The sequence below is a fragment of the Hippocampus comes genome, unplaced genomic scaffold (genome assembly GCF_001891065.2).
Source record: "Hippocampus comes isolate QL1 unplaced genomic scaffold, H_comes_QL1_v1.1 scaffold100, whole genome shotgun sequence".
NCBI classification, from domain to species: Eukaryota; Metazoa; Chordata; class Actinopteri; order Syngnathiformes; family Syngnathidae; genus Hippocampus; species Hippocampus comes.
In genome coordinates, this window is record NW_017805282.1 from 832,188 (window position 1) to 851,476 (window position 19,289).

At 43.4% G+C, this 19,289-nt stretch overlaps 1 protein-coding gene across 3 annotated transcripts; it reads left to right on the forward strand.

Annotated features, from left to right (window-relative positions):
- rfx6 (regulatory factor X, 6) lies at positions 1 to 19,004 on the forward strand. 3 transcript variants are annotated; one of them, XM_019871561.1, is made up of 21 exons: positions 1 to 89; positions 1,277 to 1,658; positions 2,478 to 2,640; positions 2,710 to 2,833; positions 3,457 to 3,518; positions 3,600 to 3,677; positions 3,787 to 3,814; positions 3,904 to 4,011; positions 4,085 to 4,162; positions 4,241 to 4,354; positions 4,639 to 4,688; positions 5,094 to 5,253; positions 6,242 to 6,386; positions 6,487 to 6,596; positions 6,861 to 6,978; positions 8,459 to 8,581; positions 8,656 to 8,874; positions 9,314 to 9,569; positions 10,530 to 10,894; positions 11,073 to 11,270; positions 11,898 to 12,315. In XM_019871561.1, the coding sequence occupies exons 2-21, from the start codon at positions 1,490 to 1,492 to the stop codon at positions 12,032 to 12,034; spliced, it is 2,805 nt and encodes a 934-aa protein (XP_019727120.1). In that variant the 5' UTR covers positions 1 to 89; positions 1,277 to 1,489; the 3' UTR covers positions 12,035 to 12,315. The 3 variants fall into 3 exon arrangements, with proteins under 3 accessions (XP_019727120.1, XP_019727122.1, XP_019727121.1); XM_019871562.1 differs by lacking the exon at positions 1 to 89 and adding an exon at positions 18,465 to 19,004 and having other exon boundaries at positions 1,010 to 1,658; positions 11,898 to 12,065; XM_019871563.1 differs by lacking the exon at positions 1,277 to 1,658.
- The last annotated feature ends 285 nt before the right edge of the window (positions 19,005 to 19,289 follow it).

Below are 19,289 nucleotides of genomic sequence, written 5' to 3' on the forward strand. Positions count from 1 at the left end.
TAATTCGTTACCGGTTGCTTTGAGTTCCCGGGCCACACCAAATTGTCCTCCATGACAGGAAGGAAAAGATCACGTTTAAATCAAATCAGGTAACTTTGATCATAAATTATTCGGATATTTGATCGGCACTGGCACCAGCTCTTATTATGACGGCTTGTAATATATATTTTTGTTTGTAGAGCAAAACATCGCACTCGCTCTACAAATGTAACAGATTGTTTACAGTCATATAAATGGAAAGTGCACCTGCTACTCTCCCCAAATTATTACCACGTTTAGATAGAGACATACTGTACTTTATATAATACTTCGTATAATACTAGATTTAAATTAACTGCATTCTAATGACGTGTCACAAAAGTTTTGCCCTCTAAATATTTTTAATCACCAACCACAGTTGATCCAGAGATGAATTCATATTGCACTAAAGCAAATAGCCACCTGAATGTTTACCCAGCTGCGTCTTTGTGTTGTGCGCAAGGTAACATTCTGTTTCCAGCAGACCGTAAATTGAATGCCCCTGTAAATGGCATGTCCTGCATATCATTTTTTAAGCAGTCACAAAATGACCTCTATCTGCTTGCCAAGGGGGCCATTCTGAGATTCAAGACTTATTCTGTATGTCTTCTCTAGGTATATCTGCTTTTATACATTACATTTTATTATTGCTGTCTTTATTTTCCCATAACTCAACTAGTTTTCCCTTCACATTTTGTACTTAAGGCAGCTGTATGGACAAATGCTTCTCGTTTAGAGCGCCTTGTTGTCATGGCGTGGAAAACCCCTGTGATGACCCATAGGGACATTATCCATCTGCCGGTGGCTTTAATCAGATACATTTAATGTACCCGGCCCAAACATGTATTAGAACAAAGTAGCATCTATTTTTAGAGTTCATAGAAGTGATATTTAATGGACAGTTAATTATCAAGGCATTGAGCAGACATGCTCGTCGCCCACAGCATCTAAGGTCACTTTATATACATTAACACCCTTACCAAATTTGAATGGTTCACAACACTTTTCTCTGCGATGTGTCAAATTTGCCAAAAATGTATTTTCACATAGACTTTCAGAATAAATTTCAAATGAGGGAAATACCTTAATTATTGGAAAATCATTGAATTAAAGATAAGGTTTGTAGCTTCTTGATTTTTAAACGTTTGTATGAGTGTGAAAGCTGGAGGTGCAAAGCGTGTGGGGAAGCTGATGGTGCTGGAAAGACAGATGGATGAGTCTTTTTTTTTTTTCCCCCTCCTCCCTGTTAATGATTAAGAAGCTGTTCTGTAAATATGATGCTCGCATGCGCTGGGCCTGCTCGCTCATCTCCTCACGGTACAGCACCTCATCGACCTTCTTCCTCGTCTTCCTCCTGACAAAAGATCCACCGGCTGCTTCTGCTCTGCTTTAGGCCTTCTTCAGGACCCAAATGAGCAGCTTCTTCCTATTTTTTATTTTTATTTTTATTTTTATAAAATAAAACTCTTAAATGTCCCCCGTGCATGGTATGACTATGGCGATGAAGCGCAGCCGTGAGAGTTCGGCTGCGGATAGGCTTTTACCTCTTCACGCTTTCAACAAAACTTTGTGCGGCTCACAAGTGGACACAGCCTTCCGTGGACGCTTTAACCAGGACGATGATTCTGCCATCAAATCAGGTAAAAAACAAAAAAAAGACACAAACCTCCCAAAACATTAAATATAATTACTAACATTACTTTGAGGTTCAAATTAACGAGTATGTATTGCTATTTGTACATGTACAGTTGGCTCATTCTCTACTGCTTTGCTTTTAAGTGCAGTATGTCTTTCATCGTCTCTGATTGGATTTACTTGGACAAAAAAAAAAAATGACGCTGATCGGCCACGAGGTGGTGGCGAAAACAAATAAAAAGCCCAAACTGCAAAATGCCACAGTGTGGTTTCCAATTATGATGTTGGGAATGGGCCCAGAACGTGCAGGGTTTATAAAGGTGCTTCAAATTGCTTGAATTTGAACCATCAAATTAGTTACAAAAACTTTTTTAAATCCTAAATCTTTTAAATAGAAGTACTATTGGCAGGGAACTTCAGTCACTTTCACAACAAGCTGGACTTTGGCAGATTTAATTACTAAATGTTCACAAAAGAAGCTCCAAGATGTTTATTGACTGAAGCTTACTGTCAAACTAAACATAAAACCAAGATGTGTATTTGAAACAACTACATAGCCTCCACTGGAATTACAAGGGGAAATATCATAGGCACAAGGGCTAACAATTAGCATCTATGTGTTGGTGTGACCCTTTCAGCAAGAACTATCTGAACACAAACTTTGCAGCAACACACAGAGAGAAAATAAAACAATGCTCACAGCCATGTATTCTTTATCCTCTGCAAAGAACAACTCATAATTCTGGCGTACTGATCAACCGAAGACTTCAGCTCTTTATGTTGTTAAATAAAAACATAATTGTGAATTTTTGTGATTTCCTCAGAGGCGGAGGACAGCAACGAAATGGCGTCCTCAGAGGAAGACCAGGATCTGGACCAGGACCAGAATGAGGAAGTGAGTGCCAAAGCAAGCCTGGCTTCACCCAGGAAAAGCATCAACAAGATGAGCAAGGACAAGAAGAAGCAGACACAGCTCACACTGCAGTGGTAAGCACCAATGTGCTATTTGTGAATGATGATGATGATGATGCTGATTGTTGTGGTGCCCCCTATCAGGCTGGAGGAGAACTACATTGTGTGCGAGGGTGTGTGTCTCCCTCGCTGCATCCTCTATGCTCACTACCTGGACTTCTGCAGGAAAATCAAACTGGAGCCCGCCTGCGCTGCCACTTTTGGAAAAGTACAGTACCTTTTTTTCATCTTTTTTTAATCTTCCAGAATATGCAAATAGTTGTCCTCTTACGTCTGTGTCAATTGAAATGGTTTTGGGGGCTGATTTTTTTATTTTTTGTCCTAAAACTGCCAGTATTGAGTGAGTTTTGCAGGTTGGCTATAGGGCCGACAAAATTGGTAAAATCATACAAGGATACCCACATTAGTAGAAATTTATTGATTGGAATAATTTGTTTGACAAAAATAACAGACCACGTGGTATCAGTATCGATTTGTGAAAAGAAATTGGCCACTGATCTGAGATGGGGAAAAAATCCCCAAAACGAATTCACTCCTCTTCAAGCAGCTTTTTAACATGATCGGTGGTCATAAGGCTAATAAAATAAAATAAAATACCTGTACATGATAAAATTAATACAAAGTAAAACTACAAACCCTTTGGACTATGCCTGAGAAGCCGCCTCATATTTGAGCAATACTGTCGTGACTCATGATGTTGCTGGATGTTTTATTTATTTATTTATTTATTTATGTATTTATTGTTTTTGAGTGTGTGTGTGTGTGTGTGTGTGTGTGTACGAAACATTTGGATGTTGTTATCAAACTTTTTTTTTTTTTTGCCTCAATCAGACAATCCGACAGAAGTTCCCTCTCCTCACCACTAGGAGACTGGGAACCAGGGGACATTCTAAGTCAGCACCACTTTTAAACCGTCATATTTCTCAATCCTCATGTTCACAGAATTGTTTTTAGTAACTGGTGTTACATGACAGGTATCATTACTATGGCATCGGCATCAAAGAGAGCAGCGCTTACTATCATTCCGTCTACTCAGGGAAAGGTTTGACCAGGTACTTAATACACGTAATGACAAAAACGATAACATTCGATGTCAAACACAACAATTAACATCAACGTTTAGATTTTCTGCTTGGATGATTTTCCTTTTCCTGTCGGCAGATTTTCTGGAAGCAAGATGAAGAATGAGGTAGTGTCCTCTATGTGCCACCTTTTGGAAACGTTTTGTATGTTACTAAATAAGTCACTGAATGATGCTGACGCGCATGTTGTGTGCAGGGAGGCTTCACCAGGAAATACTCTCTTAGCTCCAAAACGGGAACGCTGCTCCCGGAATTCCCTAGCGCCCAGCACCTTATTCTGCAGGGAAACATCTCCCGGGAAAAGGTTCTGTACGGCGGGACTGGGCACTTGATGGACCCCTTATGTGACATCATAATAATTCAAATTAAAATAATAGGTGGACACGCTGATCATGATGTACAAGACGCACTGTCAGTGCATCTTGGACAACGCCATCAATGTCAACTTTGACGAGGTGACGCCTCGCCTTGGTACGCACGGCCTACCGAGCGGTTTGGCGACGCTCACGTGTCTTCTCGCGATGCTCTTCCAGATACACAACTTCCTGTTGCACTTCTGGCAGGGCATGCCCGACCACCTGTTGCCACTGCTGGACAACCCGTTGCTGGTGGACATTTTGTGCGTGTGCGACTCCATTTTGTATAAGGTAAGCCGCCAACATCAGCTAAATTCTACTTAAATCAGTAGAGTGCATTTTCCACACATTTAGAATTGTCAATCAAGTGTCAGAAGTGTAATTTATAGTCATCTCAAACCACCTCCCTCTGCTTTTTTTATTTCACGTTATTATAATCAACATATAGCTAGATTTTGTGATTGACAGATGTGCTCATCACTCCTTTACTGTGCTGCCGGTTGGTATAATCATAATTGATGAATGGTAATGAAATATAGAATGAATCACATGACATTTTCTTTTAATCTGCTCAGGTTTTGACTGATGTGCTCATTCCCGCCACAATGCAAGAGATGCCTGAAAGGTTTGCTTTCTCTTTTAAGGAATCGAATCATTGTTCAATGCCATTGCCATTTTTTAATGCTATCACATCAATGCTGGTTTAGACATTTGATTAGGGTACTCCATCTCAAAATATCAATTTTGAACAAACACAAAACAACAAATTCTGCCTTTACATTAAAATGAGGGATTGAGTTTGGGTAAACACACAGTTTACCCATCCATGAGTTTTGTGTACCGCTTTTCCTCATTTGGGTCACGGGTGAGCATTGCAAGGCACATGTAGACCAACAGCCATTCACACTCTAATTGACAGTTTAAAATCTTGACCTAAGAGGCGTGTTGTCCTTTGGCTCTGACAAAATTGTGTGCCGAACAAAGTGATGTATCGTGTCTTGCCAATCATGGCGTGTTTGACATCTGTCAGCCTGCTCGCGGATATCTGCAACTTTGCCAAGCACTGGGAAATGTGGCTGGCCTCCTCCCTGGACAACCTCCCACAATGCCTTGCTGCCAAGAAGCTGCCCATCGCGCGCCGATTTGTGTCCTCCCTCAAGCGGCAGACGTCCTTCTTGCACCTGGCGCAGGTAACGTGACATCCACGTTGTCGCAGAAGTACGTATATGCAGTGACGCCTCACTCAGCCGGATGGCCTGTGGCTGTCATAGGTTAGCACGTCTGGCTAATTGGATGACAGAATGTCCCAAGAGAAGATTTCAGTCCTGAACGAAGGGCGGAATACCAGGATAAGTTTCAAGTCCTGAGTATAGTTTCAATTGGAAGGTTTTGTGCTTGTCCCAAGTAAAAATTCCAGTTCAGAGAGAAGGTTCTAGTCCCAAGAGCAAATTCTTGTCCTCAGACCCGTATGTATTTTTCTCACGATTATCCTTAGTGTCGACAGCTATGTCTGTATGGCTGCACTTCTCAAGAATTGAAATATATCTACTGTGTGGGAGTCAACATTTAAAATAATCCGATTACAAATTACACAAATTAATTTTGGTGCCTGTCTGTTTCCAGATATATTAATGAAAGAGACGCATTATGTTTGTACACCGTCTTTTCCGCAATGTATATGTATCGCGTATAAGGCTCACCTTCAATGAATGGCGTATTTTAAAACTGTTTTATAAGCTACAATAGTGGTTGCGTTTGCCTTATGCATCCACGAGATGGAGCTACGCTAAAGGGAATACAATACAATACAGCTTTATTTATATTGAGCTTTCAACCTTTCAGCGCTTGACAGAACATTTAAAATACTACGTCCAAGAAATCAGAATATTGATCCATATATAAGGCGTATCGGATTATAAGGTGCACTGTCGGAGTTTGAGAAACTGGAATGCTTTTCGGTGCGCCTTAAAGTGCGGAAAATACGGTGCTTTGTTGGTTGTCACTTTGTGAATTTCAGTTCATTTACTTGCATTCGTTTACTGGGCAGACCTGCCACATGCAATATGGCGGATACGTTGACATAACGTAACAATGGGCCAGTGCGCTTAAAGGAGCTCCTGTGTAAAGTATGTCGATGACTGTCTGTGTGGTTTTGCCGCCGGCATCACACCTGGGCAGATCGCCCGTCCGGCGCTGTTTGACCAAAGCGTGGTGAGCAACATGGTGGCGGACATGGACAATGTGGACCTGAACAGCATCAGCCTGCAATCGCTGCTCAGCATCAACGCCAATGGCGAACAGCTGCATGACGCCCACTCCGACTGTAAGTCGGCGTGTGATTGATGACCCAAATGAGGATCTCTTGGACTTGGCGTAGCTATACACAGCCAGACGTGCTGAAACACGTGTGTGTTTCCCTGCAGACGAGGCCATCGCCGTCTTCCAGGAGCTGAAGGAGCTTTTAAGGAAGAATGCCACCGTCGAATCCTTTGTCGAGTGGCTGGACACCGTGGTGGAGCACAAAGTCATTAAGGTCCCATTTCAAGTGCTGTACAGTGGACCCTGCGATTCTGCAGAATCACAGATTTGATTTTACCAATGCTTTTAGAACTTAAGTGATTCTTGACCTTGCCCGGTCCCTAAAAAGTGTGCGTGTGAGAATATCTTTTGGCGTAAGTTTTTATTTGTTACGTGTGTGATGTTTATGTCATTTTGGCACCTGTAAGTAAGTCACCGCTTAGTAATCGGCAAACAGGTGCAGTTAGCTTTTGGTGTTTGTGTTTTGGCGTTTGCTCAGCCGGGCAAACAGGGCGGTCGCTCGGTGAGGAGGCGAGCTCAGGACTTCCTGCTGCGCTGGAGCTTCTTCGGCGCCCGCGTGATGCACAACCTCACACTCAACAACGCCGCCAGTTTCGGTAAGGTGACGCCGCCACACGCCCGCCGTCGTCATCGCGGCTATTAGGACTCCCATGAATCATTCCGAGGCTCCATTTTGCGCCCGCGCTCTTCTTTACACAATGCAGCCATAAATAGTAATCATTAAACAGTCTTATCTTGGGGTCGTGTGCTCGCTGTTTAAACACAGTGCGTGTGAATAAACACGCACGCAGAGTCACGCACGCACGCAGAGTCACGCACGCACGCAGAGTCACGCACGCACGCAGAGTCACGCACGCACGCAGAGTCACGCACGCACGCAGAGTCACGCACGCACGCAGAGTCACGCACGCACGCAGAGTCACGCACGCACGCAGAGTCACGCACGCACGCAGAGTCACGCACGCACGCGTACTCGAACAGCAAAGCCCTGCTGGACAAACGGAGCAATTGAATGCTAAGCACCATTTTTCTCAATCCAATCCAACATGTTTGGTTTTTATATTATTATATTCTTGAAGTTGTTATCGTATAATGTTTCATGCATTTATTGTTTGTGTATTACTTTAATGTTACTTGGATGTTTCTATATTGTTTCCTTTTTATTTTATTTCATCCATCCATCCATCCATCCATTTTCGAATCCACTTATCCTTACAATGTTCGCGGGGGTGCTGGAGCCTGTATCCCGGCTTTCCTCGGGCAGTAGCTGGGGGACACCCTGAACCGGTTGCCAGCCAATCGCAGGGCACACATAGACAAGCAACCATCCGCGCTCACAATCACACCTAGGGACAATTTTGAGTGTCCAATCAGTCTGCCATGCATGTTTTTGGAATGTGGGAGGAAAACGGAGTACAGTACCTGGAGAAAACCCACACAGGGACGGGGAAAACATGTAAACTCCACACAGAAAGGCCTGAGCCGGATTCTATCCCTGCACCTCTGCACTGTGAAGTGGACGTGCTAACCAGTCGACTGCCGTGCCGCCCATTTTATTTCATAATATTTTATTCTGTTCTTATTTTCCTTTTATTACAAAGTTTATTCGTACTGTATTAGTTTAGTAATATTTTATTTTGTATCAAATATTTTCTTTTCATTTCACACATTTGCTATTTTTATGTAATTTTCTTTTTTTTTTTTTAATGTGATACATTAAATTTGTAGTTTTATTTAGTTTTTCTTAAAAAAAAATCATTTGAACAAATATTAAAAGCACCCAATGTCATACTAACACAGTTGCGCCTCATTTTCTTTGGCATGCTAGCCTTTTTAGCAGTTCGAGCATGGAACTGAACTGCGGAAAAGCGGGGTCTTCTGTAATCAGCATAATAATACTCATAATAATAAGTCTAATTTATGTATGAGGGCGTGTAATTGGACACAACGGGAGTTTCTTCATGTTTCTCCACAATATCGTTTCACTTTCTTCCCCAAAATAGACAACTCCCACCAAGTGCATGCCTTCCCCATCTGCAGTTGAGTACATAACTACAGTATGTGGATGGTGTTCAGGTTCCTTCCATCTGATCCGGATGCTTCTGGATGAATACATCCTACTGGCGCTCGAAACCCAGTTCAACAACGACAAAGAGCGCGACCTGCAGAACCTTCTGGACAAACACATGAAAAAAGAAGGTAGGTAGTGATTGGACACAATGGCATCTCCGTTTTTATTTTGCATAAATAGCCAACTTTTTCCATTCTCTCAGGGGCCAGTAAAGCAGCCTTTTTGGCATGTCCCAGCTCCTGCTTCCTAGCCAATCGCAACAAAGTCAACAGTGCGCCTGTCGTCGTCGACCAATCGGTGAAGAGCGAGTCCTCGGGACAGGATGCCTCTGTGTCTCTGGCGGACAACCGGCAGCGAGGGGTGGAGACGGGCGCTGCCATCGTCATATCCGTGACGGATTCTGTTGACTTCCCTGGTGCAGGTACATTAAAAAAAAAAAAAATCATGATACTTGTTTTTTTTTTTTTTTTTTTTGTGGAAACTTTATTCTCCAAGTCTTGGCACATTGAGTTGCCCAGTGTTTGAAATGTGCTCTTCCTGTCAATAAAACTGCCTTGCCTAGATTTATGGTTAATGACCAAAAATTATTATTATGCAATTTAACTGATTTCAGTTTCATAATGTTGCAGTTTCTTCCCAAAAATATTTTTCTCGTAAAATGATATCTTTGTTCTGAATTAAAAAAAAAAAAATACAAGACTTTTCTCACATACCATGATGATTTATTTATTCATTCATACCATATGATATATTTAATGAACTTTTCCTACCAATAAATGGTTTTGTCATGGAGGATATATGTTCTCGAGCCTCCTTCAAACTAAATTTCAAAAAAATAAAGACCAGCTTTTGCTTTCCAGGCGGTCCCGCAGACTTTTGTGCTTCAGTCATGACGCCTCCTATCTCTCCGGCGCCGCTGGTGCACAGAGGCTCGGTCATCAACCAGGGGCCACGAGCCCCGACTTCTTCCTGCTCCTCTTCGTCTTCGTCATCATCCTACCTCTCCACGTTGGGTGCCGTAAACCAGCCCAACCTCTGTGCCGTCTTCCCGGAGACTTTGTACCCCTGCTCAGCCTACTTCCCTATGCCCGCATCCGCTTACCAGCCTGGACTCAGGTCAGCTTCAACTCTCTTTTGTACAGCGCTCCCGTCAGGTTTTTAATTGGATTTATTGTAGGTTAGTTAGCGTTCTTTTTGGTATGTAATTATAAGTACTAGGGCGGCATGGTGGTCGACTAGTTAGCGCCTCGGCTTCACAGTGCAGAGAGTTCCATTCTGGCTTTGGCCTGCCTGTGTGGAGTTCGCATGTTCTCTGTGTGGGCTTTTTCTGGGTACTTCGGTTTCCTCCCTCATTCTAAGAACATGTATGGCAGGTTAATGAAACACAAAATTTTCCCTAGGTGTGATCGTGAGCATGAATGGTTGTTCGTCGATGTGTGCCATTCGATTGGCTAATCCACTTTATCCTCATGAGGGTCGCGGGCGTGCTGGAGCCTATCTCAGCTGGCTTCGGGCAGTAGGCGGGGCACACCCTGAACTGGATGCCAGCCAATCGCAGGGCACACATAGACAAACAACCATTCGCGCTCGCAATCATTAGAGCCAAACTTCAATCACCGGTGCAAAAATGGACAAGATGCTGCAGCAGGGACAACAACATTAAGAGTGGCCTGATGTCGTGCAGCCACTCTGTGCTGTGTTGGGTCACCTGAAGTTTTGTTCGAGTACAAATCTCATAAATAAATTCAATGAAATCTAAATAGTTTTGCTTTTTTTTTTAATTAAAGTTTAATATTTTGAGTAACAAATCAAAGTTGCTCGTGAGAAAGCTATTAGAGGGATCTCTGAATCGAAATATTTTCATTTTGCAGATTTTACAAACAACATTTAACTTATGTCATTATCTGTTCATGACTGTTAAAATAGTAGGAGTAGAAAAATGCAATTCATGATGGAAAATGTTGCGATTAATCACCTGATAGTACGAGGTTATCTTACGTACATTTTGGTGTCGTAAGAATGTGGTATTTTTTTCCTGACTGGAGTCTGGTCAAATTTAGTTTTTTGTGTGTTGAGGCCCGAGGTGGAGAGCACATTCTCGTCTTGCGTCACGACGTCCTCCTTGGCCTACCAGCTGTGTCGTTACCCCACCTTGGATGACCAGCAACCTGCCGTCAAAGACGTCTTCTACGGAGATGGCCATCATTTCTCCTCCGCCGTGGGTCCCGCCTGCTCGCTGAGCCCTTACGCGTCTTCCGCCCACCCGGCTTCCGGCTACGGCTCTAGCTCGGACGCCATCCTGAACGATCCCGGTCTGGAGGTTGAGACGGCGGCTCACATGCTGGACGCCGGCGATGGATTCGGTTTTGGACTCAACCACTCGACCGGCGGCAGCGGCGGCAGTGGTACGGGACAAACGTATTCTGCTGCGGGACAAAATGGTAAGAGTAGCGACACCGGAAAAGCAGGAACGCTGACCGGCCTCTCACCTTCCATCATATTTCAATTTATACTTTTATTGGATTACAACTTTATTTAAAAAAAAAAAATGACAACATCAAAAATCCAACATGAATCCCTGATGGAATGTGAAGTTTTTTTCTCGACCTTCCCCCACAGATTATTTTGGAAACGGTAGCTACCTGGATGGCCAGCGGATGGCGCCGGCGGTGGAGCAGCATGTGTCGGTCATCAGCAGCGTAAACCCCCTCCTCCTGCTTCGCTCACCATACTCCGACGTCCATGACCCGCTCAACATCCTTGACCGGCCCGGCAGGAAGAGCGGAACCTTCTTCAGTGACGGCCACAATGCGGCAGGTGAGCTACCAAACATTTTGCATGACTGCCGCATTTTAATCACGGACAAGATTAGGCTGTTTAGTTCGTTAGTAAGTTTTCCTAATTTATTTACTGTTGTTTTAGGGTCAATAGTCAGTTCAGTTGTTTTCATTACTTATTAGATTCAGTAAACAATTTCGTTATTTTTAGGTTGTGTTTTGCAGTTCTTTGGTTTTATTAGCTGCAGTGGTTAATTTTCATCGTCGATTGGTTTTAGTCAGTTACTGTGTTCGTTTTAAACACTCGACAACTTCGTAGTTAAGTTCATTTTAGCTGGTTTGTTACAAATTTGATTTTGGATAGTTGCGGTGATCCATTTTCAGTAGTTAGTAGGTCACAGTTGTTTGTTAGTCAGTCTTGTCAATCAGTCAGCATAATCCACCCGTCCGTCCGTCCGTCCGACACGCTCCATCATGACACGCTGGCTAAGTTATGACAACGCACTTTTTTTTTTTCATCGCTGAGCCTCAGTTCAAACAGCCTTCAGCTGCAGCGGCGCTGTGCGGTGGAAACATGACTTAAGTGAGCCAGCAGGCAAAAGTAGGCTAAGCATGAAGGCAAACAAGATGTCCATCCCGTCATCCATCTCACATGTTGTCTCGCTAGGCTCGGCCCCCTGCATGTACGCCGTGTCCTCGTCGGCCTTCTCCCCCCAGGAGGCTTCGTTGTCGCAGCAGCAGGACCCGGTCTCTTCGTTGCCCCCCATCGACACAGTCTTCATGGGCGCCCCAGGGGTACCGTGACACAAGCAAGACCCAGGGGTTCCCCTTCAAGGTAGGCCGACCCCACCTGCAGACGACGGCTTAGTTACGGGGATGTAGCGGCCGTTTTTTTCCATTCCCGCCTGCAGCAGCTTTTTTCTTTTTTTTTTAAATTATTTATTTTGGGCGAGGGGTGCTGCACTTTCCACAAAAAAGGTCAAAATATCCAGGACTCGCCGGTCATTTTCTGTATGACAATTGTATTTTACACTTAAATTCACAGATATGTAATTAGATTTAATGACACTCAGCAAAAAATGTCTTTTGGCTGTTTTTTCATCTTGTCTTTTTTTTTTTTTATTAATGTATATATTGCCACAGTATTTCTGCAAATAATAAATAATAAAGCAATAATATAAATACTTTTTTTTTTAAAAATCAATGACCGTTGGAGAGAACAAGTGACAACGCTGCCAGAGTGCCCGCCGTCGTTCTTATCTGCCGCGCCAGTGACAGATGGCGGCGCGTGTGCCCGTTACAGCGTGTTACACCTTAAAGTACTTTTAATTACACAGTCAATAATGGTGCGCCACAATTGGCCCGGCCGCTCGTGTGAAAACAACAGAAGGCCCAAGGCAAACTTTGGGACAATGTTTAACCACAACATGGCCAGCCAACAAGCACCCTCCAGATGGCCTCACTGACTTCTTTTGTTTTAATGATGAATGAGTCCAAAAATAATCAATGCAAATTCAAGTTAATGAAATGGTAATCAACAATTTGTGTTCATTCATTCATTCATTCATTCATATCTATCTATCTATCTATCTATCTATCTATCTATCTATCTATCTATCTATCTATCTATCTATCTATCTATCTATTTTTTTTTAATCATTGGATATTGTAACATTCAAATTGAGGCAAATTTCCCCATTGGTGACAAATCATATTTTATATTATCTTATAAGCCAAGTAAATAGAATACCCCAAAATTCCATTAATTCCAAATATTCTACATTGAATATAATAGTGGCGGTGCCAATATTTATTGTAAAAATTAAGGTATAATTTATTCCAGTTACGTCTATCATTTTAGTCTGTTGATTATAGATTTAAAAAATCAACAACAGCAACAGTTAAATTTATTTAGTAAGCAGAGAATTGCACTCAATGCTCCACCTGACAATTTGGGCTAACAGCAGCTTTGTGCCACCAGGTGCCACTCATGTGATGCTCATCATGAAGGTCACAGTATTGGGAACACTCGCTTCACCATAATCTACCCATTATTAGTCAGTCATTTTCACCCCACGTTTTTTTTTTTTTTTTTGGTATGGAGCTCTACTGAGAGAGACCGCCACATTCCAACGACACTTAATTGCTTTGGCCCTTGAGAGGAAAAAAAAAAGTGCTTCAAGGTTGCAAAATAAGAAATGATGAAATAAATACAAATAATGAGAAAACCAGTGCACGATCATCGATTGACTTCAGGAAAGTCAGCTCAAGTCAACTAGGCCTTCGCAAAGTTTAACGAGGTTCTGCTTCAAAAACTGCTTCAAAAGACATCGACTTGTCAAGAGTCCTTTACCTCTTCCTTTCAAACCATTTAGGCTTCGTCAATAGCTGCTGATTATGATTCCAATGTGATTCGCGTGTTGATTGTACGGCAGGGCAATTAATTGGAAATGTAATTGTAATTTTGATACCTTCTGACGATAAAAACATTCGAATTGAAGAAAAGCGATTCATATTGCACTACAACTTTCTTTGTATAGCGCTTTTCACAACAGCTGCAACTATAACAAATCATATCTACTGCAACATAAAATAACCATTTGCGATTGTCTGGCAACCACTTCAGGGTCCACCCCGCCGCCTATTTGCCCGTAGACAGCTGGGATACGTTCCAGCACACCTGCGACTCTGTTGACGAGAAGCGGCTCGGTTAATGGACACATGGTTGGATGTATAAAATAACAATAATACAACAACAAAAACTGTGAAGACAGTAAATCCAAATAGAAGAAGCGAATGATACTAACATATACAGTAGACAGCAGAAAACAATAGAACAGTGTTCGTCTCCCATTGGGTCAAAAGCCAAAGAATAAAAATGTGTCTTCAAAGGTGTTTTAAAAATGGACACAGGGCTTGTCGAACATGTAAGCAGAAAATGCTCTGGTTAGTCCAATAGCGTCTCATCCACAGACCTTAGGCAGGTTGGTTCACTGGTGGAGGAGCTCAGAGCGGAAAGCTGGGGTGAGGCCATTCAAAGATTAGGAAACAAATAAAAGTATCTTAAAATTAACTCTGAAATGTACTGGAAGTAAATGAACGGAAGCCAGAATTGGGGTCCTGTGCTCCCTTTTACGAGCTCCAGTCAGGAGGTGAGCCGCAGGATTTTGGCCCAACTGGAGACGCTTGAGGGAGGACTTTAAATGTATTACAGTGATTTAGCAGAGATTACTCTTTATAACCGCTCTTGAGAAAGGAAGGGCTTTACCTGAGTCCGCTGCCTAAAATGAAAAGCTAGATTTAACAACAGCACTGATTTGCTGGTGCAATTTAAAATCACTATCCAATTGAAATCCCAAATTTGAGACTGCTGCCTTTTGATGAGACGCCAGGCCAGCTCAACACGGTGGGATTGTCCAAGGACCACAGGGACCAAACACCATAACTTCTGTTTTCTTTTCGTCGAAATTCAAGAGAATCGCTGACATTCGGGCTTTGATTTCCTCTTGAGAGGACAAAGCGGTCGTCAGTTGTGAACATAATGTGATTGCGCGTGACGGACGTTGTTCAACCTTACCTGAGCGTGCCTTACACCAATAATGATAACCTGGTAACACGATAAGCTGTCCACTGTAGTAACCGCTGTCCCTGAAAGGGTTAAAATGTTTATTGAAAGCCCAGTTTGGATTTACTGCCAAGCTAAACATCACAAAAAGAATGACATATTTGTTTTAATGCAATTTGTACTTTGTTTAGCATTAAGCTCACTAGCTTAATGCTAACTGTGGAAAGAAAACCCCATTTACAGGCTAGCAAAAATTAGCATGATGACTTCTACAGCTAACAAAGGGGCACAAACAAACATATTCAGACAGCTAATATGAAAACGATACTCACTGGCATATATTTTTCTGCATCTATGAAATAAGAATTTTATGAAGAAATTTCAAATGTGACTTTCCTCTTCCACACTAGTGAGTGTGGAGCTCCAAGGCTGCGCCGCATCACGCTGCCTCGCAAAGCCTCAGGCGATAATTTTATATGTTACCGATGATTTTCTGGTAGTTATTTGGAGTGATATTTAGTTCCGTTTTGGTCGCTGAAAATCCGTTTTGAAATTGATGAATAGTCGTGTTTTTTAATCGTGATTTCAATATCAGTCAAAGTCACGGTGATGATTATTTTTTCCGTAATGGCCCAACCCTTGTTGATCCTTCCTGACTATGATAGCTTTTCCATCAACTTTGCATTGGTTTTGGTACTACTTTATAAAGTCTTTACCTTGAAAAGTTAACACGAGGAAAATTCTCTTCTTATTGATCATGACGGATGTGTACAGAATGTTCATTGTCTTCTGTCGGCATTCAACTCGGTGATGTTTAGCTACATGTATGTGTTCCCAGTACATCGTTTCCACTTGGCCACAAAACGGATACACATGTCTGACATACGCCGGAGTGCAACGCTGCGTTCAGACGTTTACAAAAGAATTCCATTGCCGCCATTGATGCGTCAAAAGTCTCAACTGGGTGCCGTCTCCGCCGGCTTCACCTTGGCAAGACCGTCGCAAAGTTCTCACCGACCTTGCACTTAAATTTTTTAAACAAGCTTTCTCGAGTGCGTCTTTAAACAAATTCTTGGCCGCGTAAGCCACAAAGCGCCGATGATTATTCACTGACAAGTGTTTGTATTGGAGTCGTCCCGCGTGTCATAGAAAGATGATTATGAATACATTTCAAAAGAGGCAACATTCCCTGCCTGGCCGCCATTGTCGTCCTCGTCCTTGTTGCTGTTTACTGTTTGACTTGCAACAACTCGCCGAGCATGAAAGGGCCTCTCGAGTTCACTCGTTCTTTTTTTCTCATTGGCGGCCACAAAAGCTCTGCCTTGGCAAACGGCATAATGTTCCACACAAATCACGAAGAGAAAGTTTCAAATATTCTGCAGTGCCCGTGTACAAGAATCAACAAGCAGCCCCCCCCCCCTCCCTCCTATTCTTATTTAAATATATTTTTAAAGTGGTTACTTTCCATGCCCGGTGAAAATCAGCCTTGTAGAGAAATTGTATGATTTTTAAAAAATAGTTTCTTTCACCCCCTTCACCTCCTTGAAACACAATTTAACTTGTTCAAAATTAGCTTTTTAAATCATTCCTTCGTGCTTGTTCTCACTCCCTCGCTGTCAAAAATTGCATCTCATCACTTTGAGGAAACCAAAAGAAGACCCGCTCGCACATTTATCCAAATAAGAGGCGAAGCTTGCTTGCTTGATGCGCGACACTGTCAAACCTGTTGAGATATCCATCCATCCATCACTCCGTTTTATGATCCGCTTAATCCACACAAGGGTCGCGGGGGGTGCCGGAGCCTATCCCAGCCGTCTTCGGGCAGTAGGCGGGGGTCACCGTGAACAGGTTGCCAGCCAATCGCAGGGCACACAGAAACGAACAACCATTCGGGCTCACACTCACACCGTGGGACAATTTAGAGTGTTCAATCAGCCTGCCATGCACGTTTTTGGAATGTGGGAGGAAACCGGAGTACCCGGAGAAAAACCCACGCAGGCCCGGGGAGAACATACAAACTCCACACAGGGAGACCGGAGCTGGAATTGAACCCGGTACCTCTGCACTGTGAGTTTCGACGTGCTAACCACAGGACCACCTGGCCGCCCCCCAAATAACCTGAATACTGAAAATCGCTGTAATTCAATTTTGTTGTTTTTATAAAGATGTCCTGTTAGGCTTTACATGGGATTGTTGTACCCGAATGCGGAGGTGTAGCGTTAAAACTGCTTTCACTATTTCAGTTGTGTTGCTATTTATTTATTTTTCTTTTTGTGCGTTGTGGCTAAAATGCTGCCTAGCGACGCTTCAGCATCCGGAAGGCATCTTAGCTTGAGAAAATCCATTGGCGCGGCCGCATTAGAGCGCCTCGTTGTGGGCCCTGAGTCACGCAGAGAGAGATAAAAGAGCAAGGCGGGGTAGCAATGACTTTTTTTTTCTTAACTAAACAACACCAACTTGACAGCCACCATGTTAACCGGGTCTTCACTGTGGCGTGGTCGCTTTAGAACGCCTCATCGTCATGGCCCATAACGCCTTTGCGGGATAGTATTCCAACCTCCGGAGGCCTTAAGCAGACATATTTTTGCGTCTCAATCATGTTGTAATGTGTTGGCATAAGAAAGATGCTCGACAAAGAATCTGCTGTTTTTCCAGCTCGTAGAAATTTGATTGGCAGTCGACAGTTGAGTGCGGCATGGTTTCAGCGCCTTCGAGAGTGGAGGGAACGGCTATATTTTTAATTACTTGGAAGCCTCACTTCTTACACTTAGCAACATGTGTATACATTTTTTAATCATTCAAATTGGACCAGATTGTTAACCACAGTCTTTTCTTCTGGTGTTTCAAATTTAGAAAACTTTGTTGCTTTCACTTGAAACGGCCTGAAATCATTCGACGCATTGTCGGAAGGGACAGCGAAATGAATGCAACAAATGACAGGAGTCTTGAGCATGTAAATGCTCAGGAACTTGCGCCTGTGGTCCTACGATGCCCCAGTTTCTTCATTTAACCTTTATTTATCCGGGTGAGGCGACTGAAAACAGATGATCATTTGCAAAGCTGACCTGGCTGCAGACGGCAGTGCCGAATAGCGGCGCTTCCACCTGTGCTCGGAAGAAAGGACGATCTTGTCATTTCAGTATTGTCGTCTGAGTCTCCTTCCTTTTCTGCCTCTGGCTGACCTTCTATTGTGAGTTGCTTGGAGACTGGTCGCCCGACTCTCCAAAGCAACATCCCTCAACGTACCCCCCCCCACTCTAAGCGCCCCCATTTGCCTTACCCCCTTCACACCGGGCCCTCCTTTTATTCCGCTCGCATATCAAACACAATCTGTGTGTCTTGTCGTATTCATGTCTTGCTGCTGCTGCTGCAGTTTTGGTGGTGTCAGGGTAACGAGAGAGAGCGAGCGCGACACGCGCACCTTTATTTCCAGTATTTTCATTGTCCCCCCCTCGTTCATTCATCCATGTCTTTGGCCTTGGGATGGATACTTCGTGGTGCATTGTGCTCCTTCATGCATTTTTATCATCGATCGGTCGCTGCGCCGGGTTTGTGTTCACGTGCCAATCGCCACAAAACAAAATGGCGTATCGATCAGGCAGGCCCTGCTCCGAGTTGACGCCTGCTTGCGATTTTTTTTTTAATTAGTTTTTTTTTTTTTTTTTTTAGGGGGGCTGGGGGAGGCTAAGGCGAGCGGTTTGACTAGCGCTGCACCTGTGTCGCGGACGCTGAATACAAGCGACATGTCACTCTTAATGAGCCAATTTATCCAGTGGCGGCGAGGTCCTTGGCGAGTCCTTTCATCTAAGCGCCGCCTTGACAAGAAGAGCTCGCAGGAGCTGAAGGAGACATCCTGGTTGGGGGAAACAAAACAAACAAAAAAAACAAACAAAAAAGAGGCTCGCTGGCCAAGCATCCATCGGTCTGTCCAATTTCCTGGCGCTTGTCGTCATTAAGGTGGTGGCTGAACTGGAGTCTGACGCAGCTGACTTTGGGGCGAAAGACATGATACACCCTGGAATGGTCGCCCGTCAATGTGAGGGCACATAGTGACAAACGTGGACTAGTTGCCAGCATACCATTCAGAAGTGTGGCGGTGACTAATAATAGGTTTGATATCGAAAAGCGCTTTTTGTTACCTCATCTAGAGTATATTTATGAACTTAACTGTATTGAAAAAATAAGTCCTTTTCTTTCAGAGGGAGATGTGAAAGGACACTTTGATTCGCTCCTCTTTCATCTATAACTGCTTCAAACAACAAAGTGAATGCAGAAAAAATGGTTAAGATTGGATGACTGTCTGTGTATTATGTGTTGTGTTGTACTATTTTGTCATTTCATGTCATCTGTTCTTTTGATGGCGGCGCGGGCACCCGCAGCGGCTCCGCTCTCTTGTTGGTGGAAAGCGGCCTCCTTTCCCCCGTGTGTTCGTTGAATTTCGGACGAGGAGAATGTCGGTTCTTCAAACAAAGGCTGCAATCGATGAACAGTTTC

Bases quoted from the DNA above. Each gene is read 5' to 3' on its own strand.
- rfx6 (XM_019871561.1), top strand. From the start codon at position 1,490: ATGTCCCCCGTGCATGGTATGACTATGGCGATGAAGCGCAGCCGTGAG. The intron at 4,012-4,084 runs GTTCTGTACGGC...TTAAAATAATAG, and splicing joins GAAACATCTCCCGGGAAAAG to GTGGACACGCTGATCATGAT. The intron at 9,570-10,529 runs GTCAGCTTCAAC...TTGTGTGTTGAG, and splicing joins GCTTACCAGCCTGGACTCAG to GCCCGAGGTGGAGAGCACAT.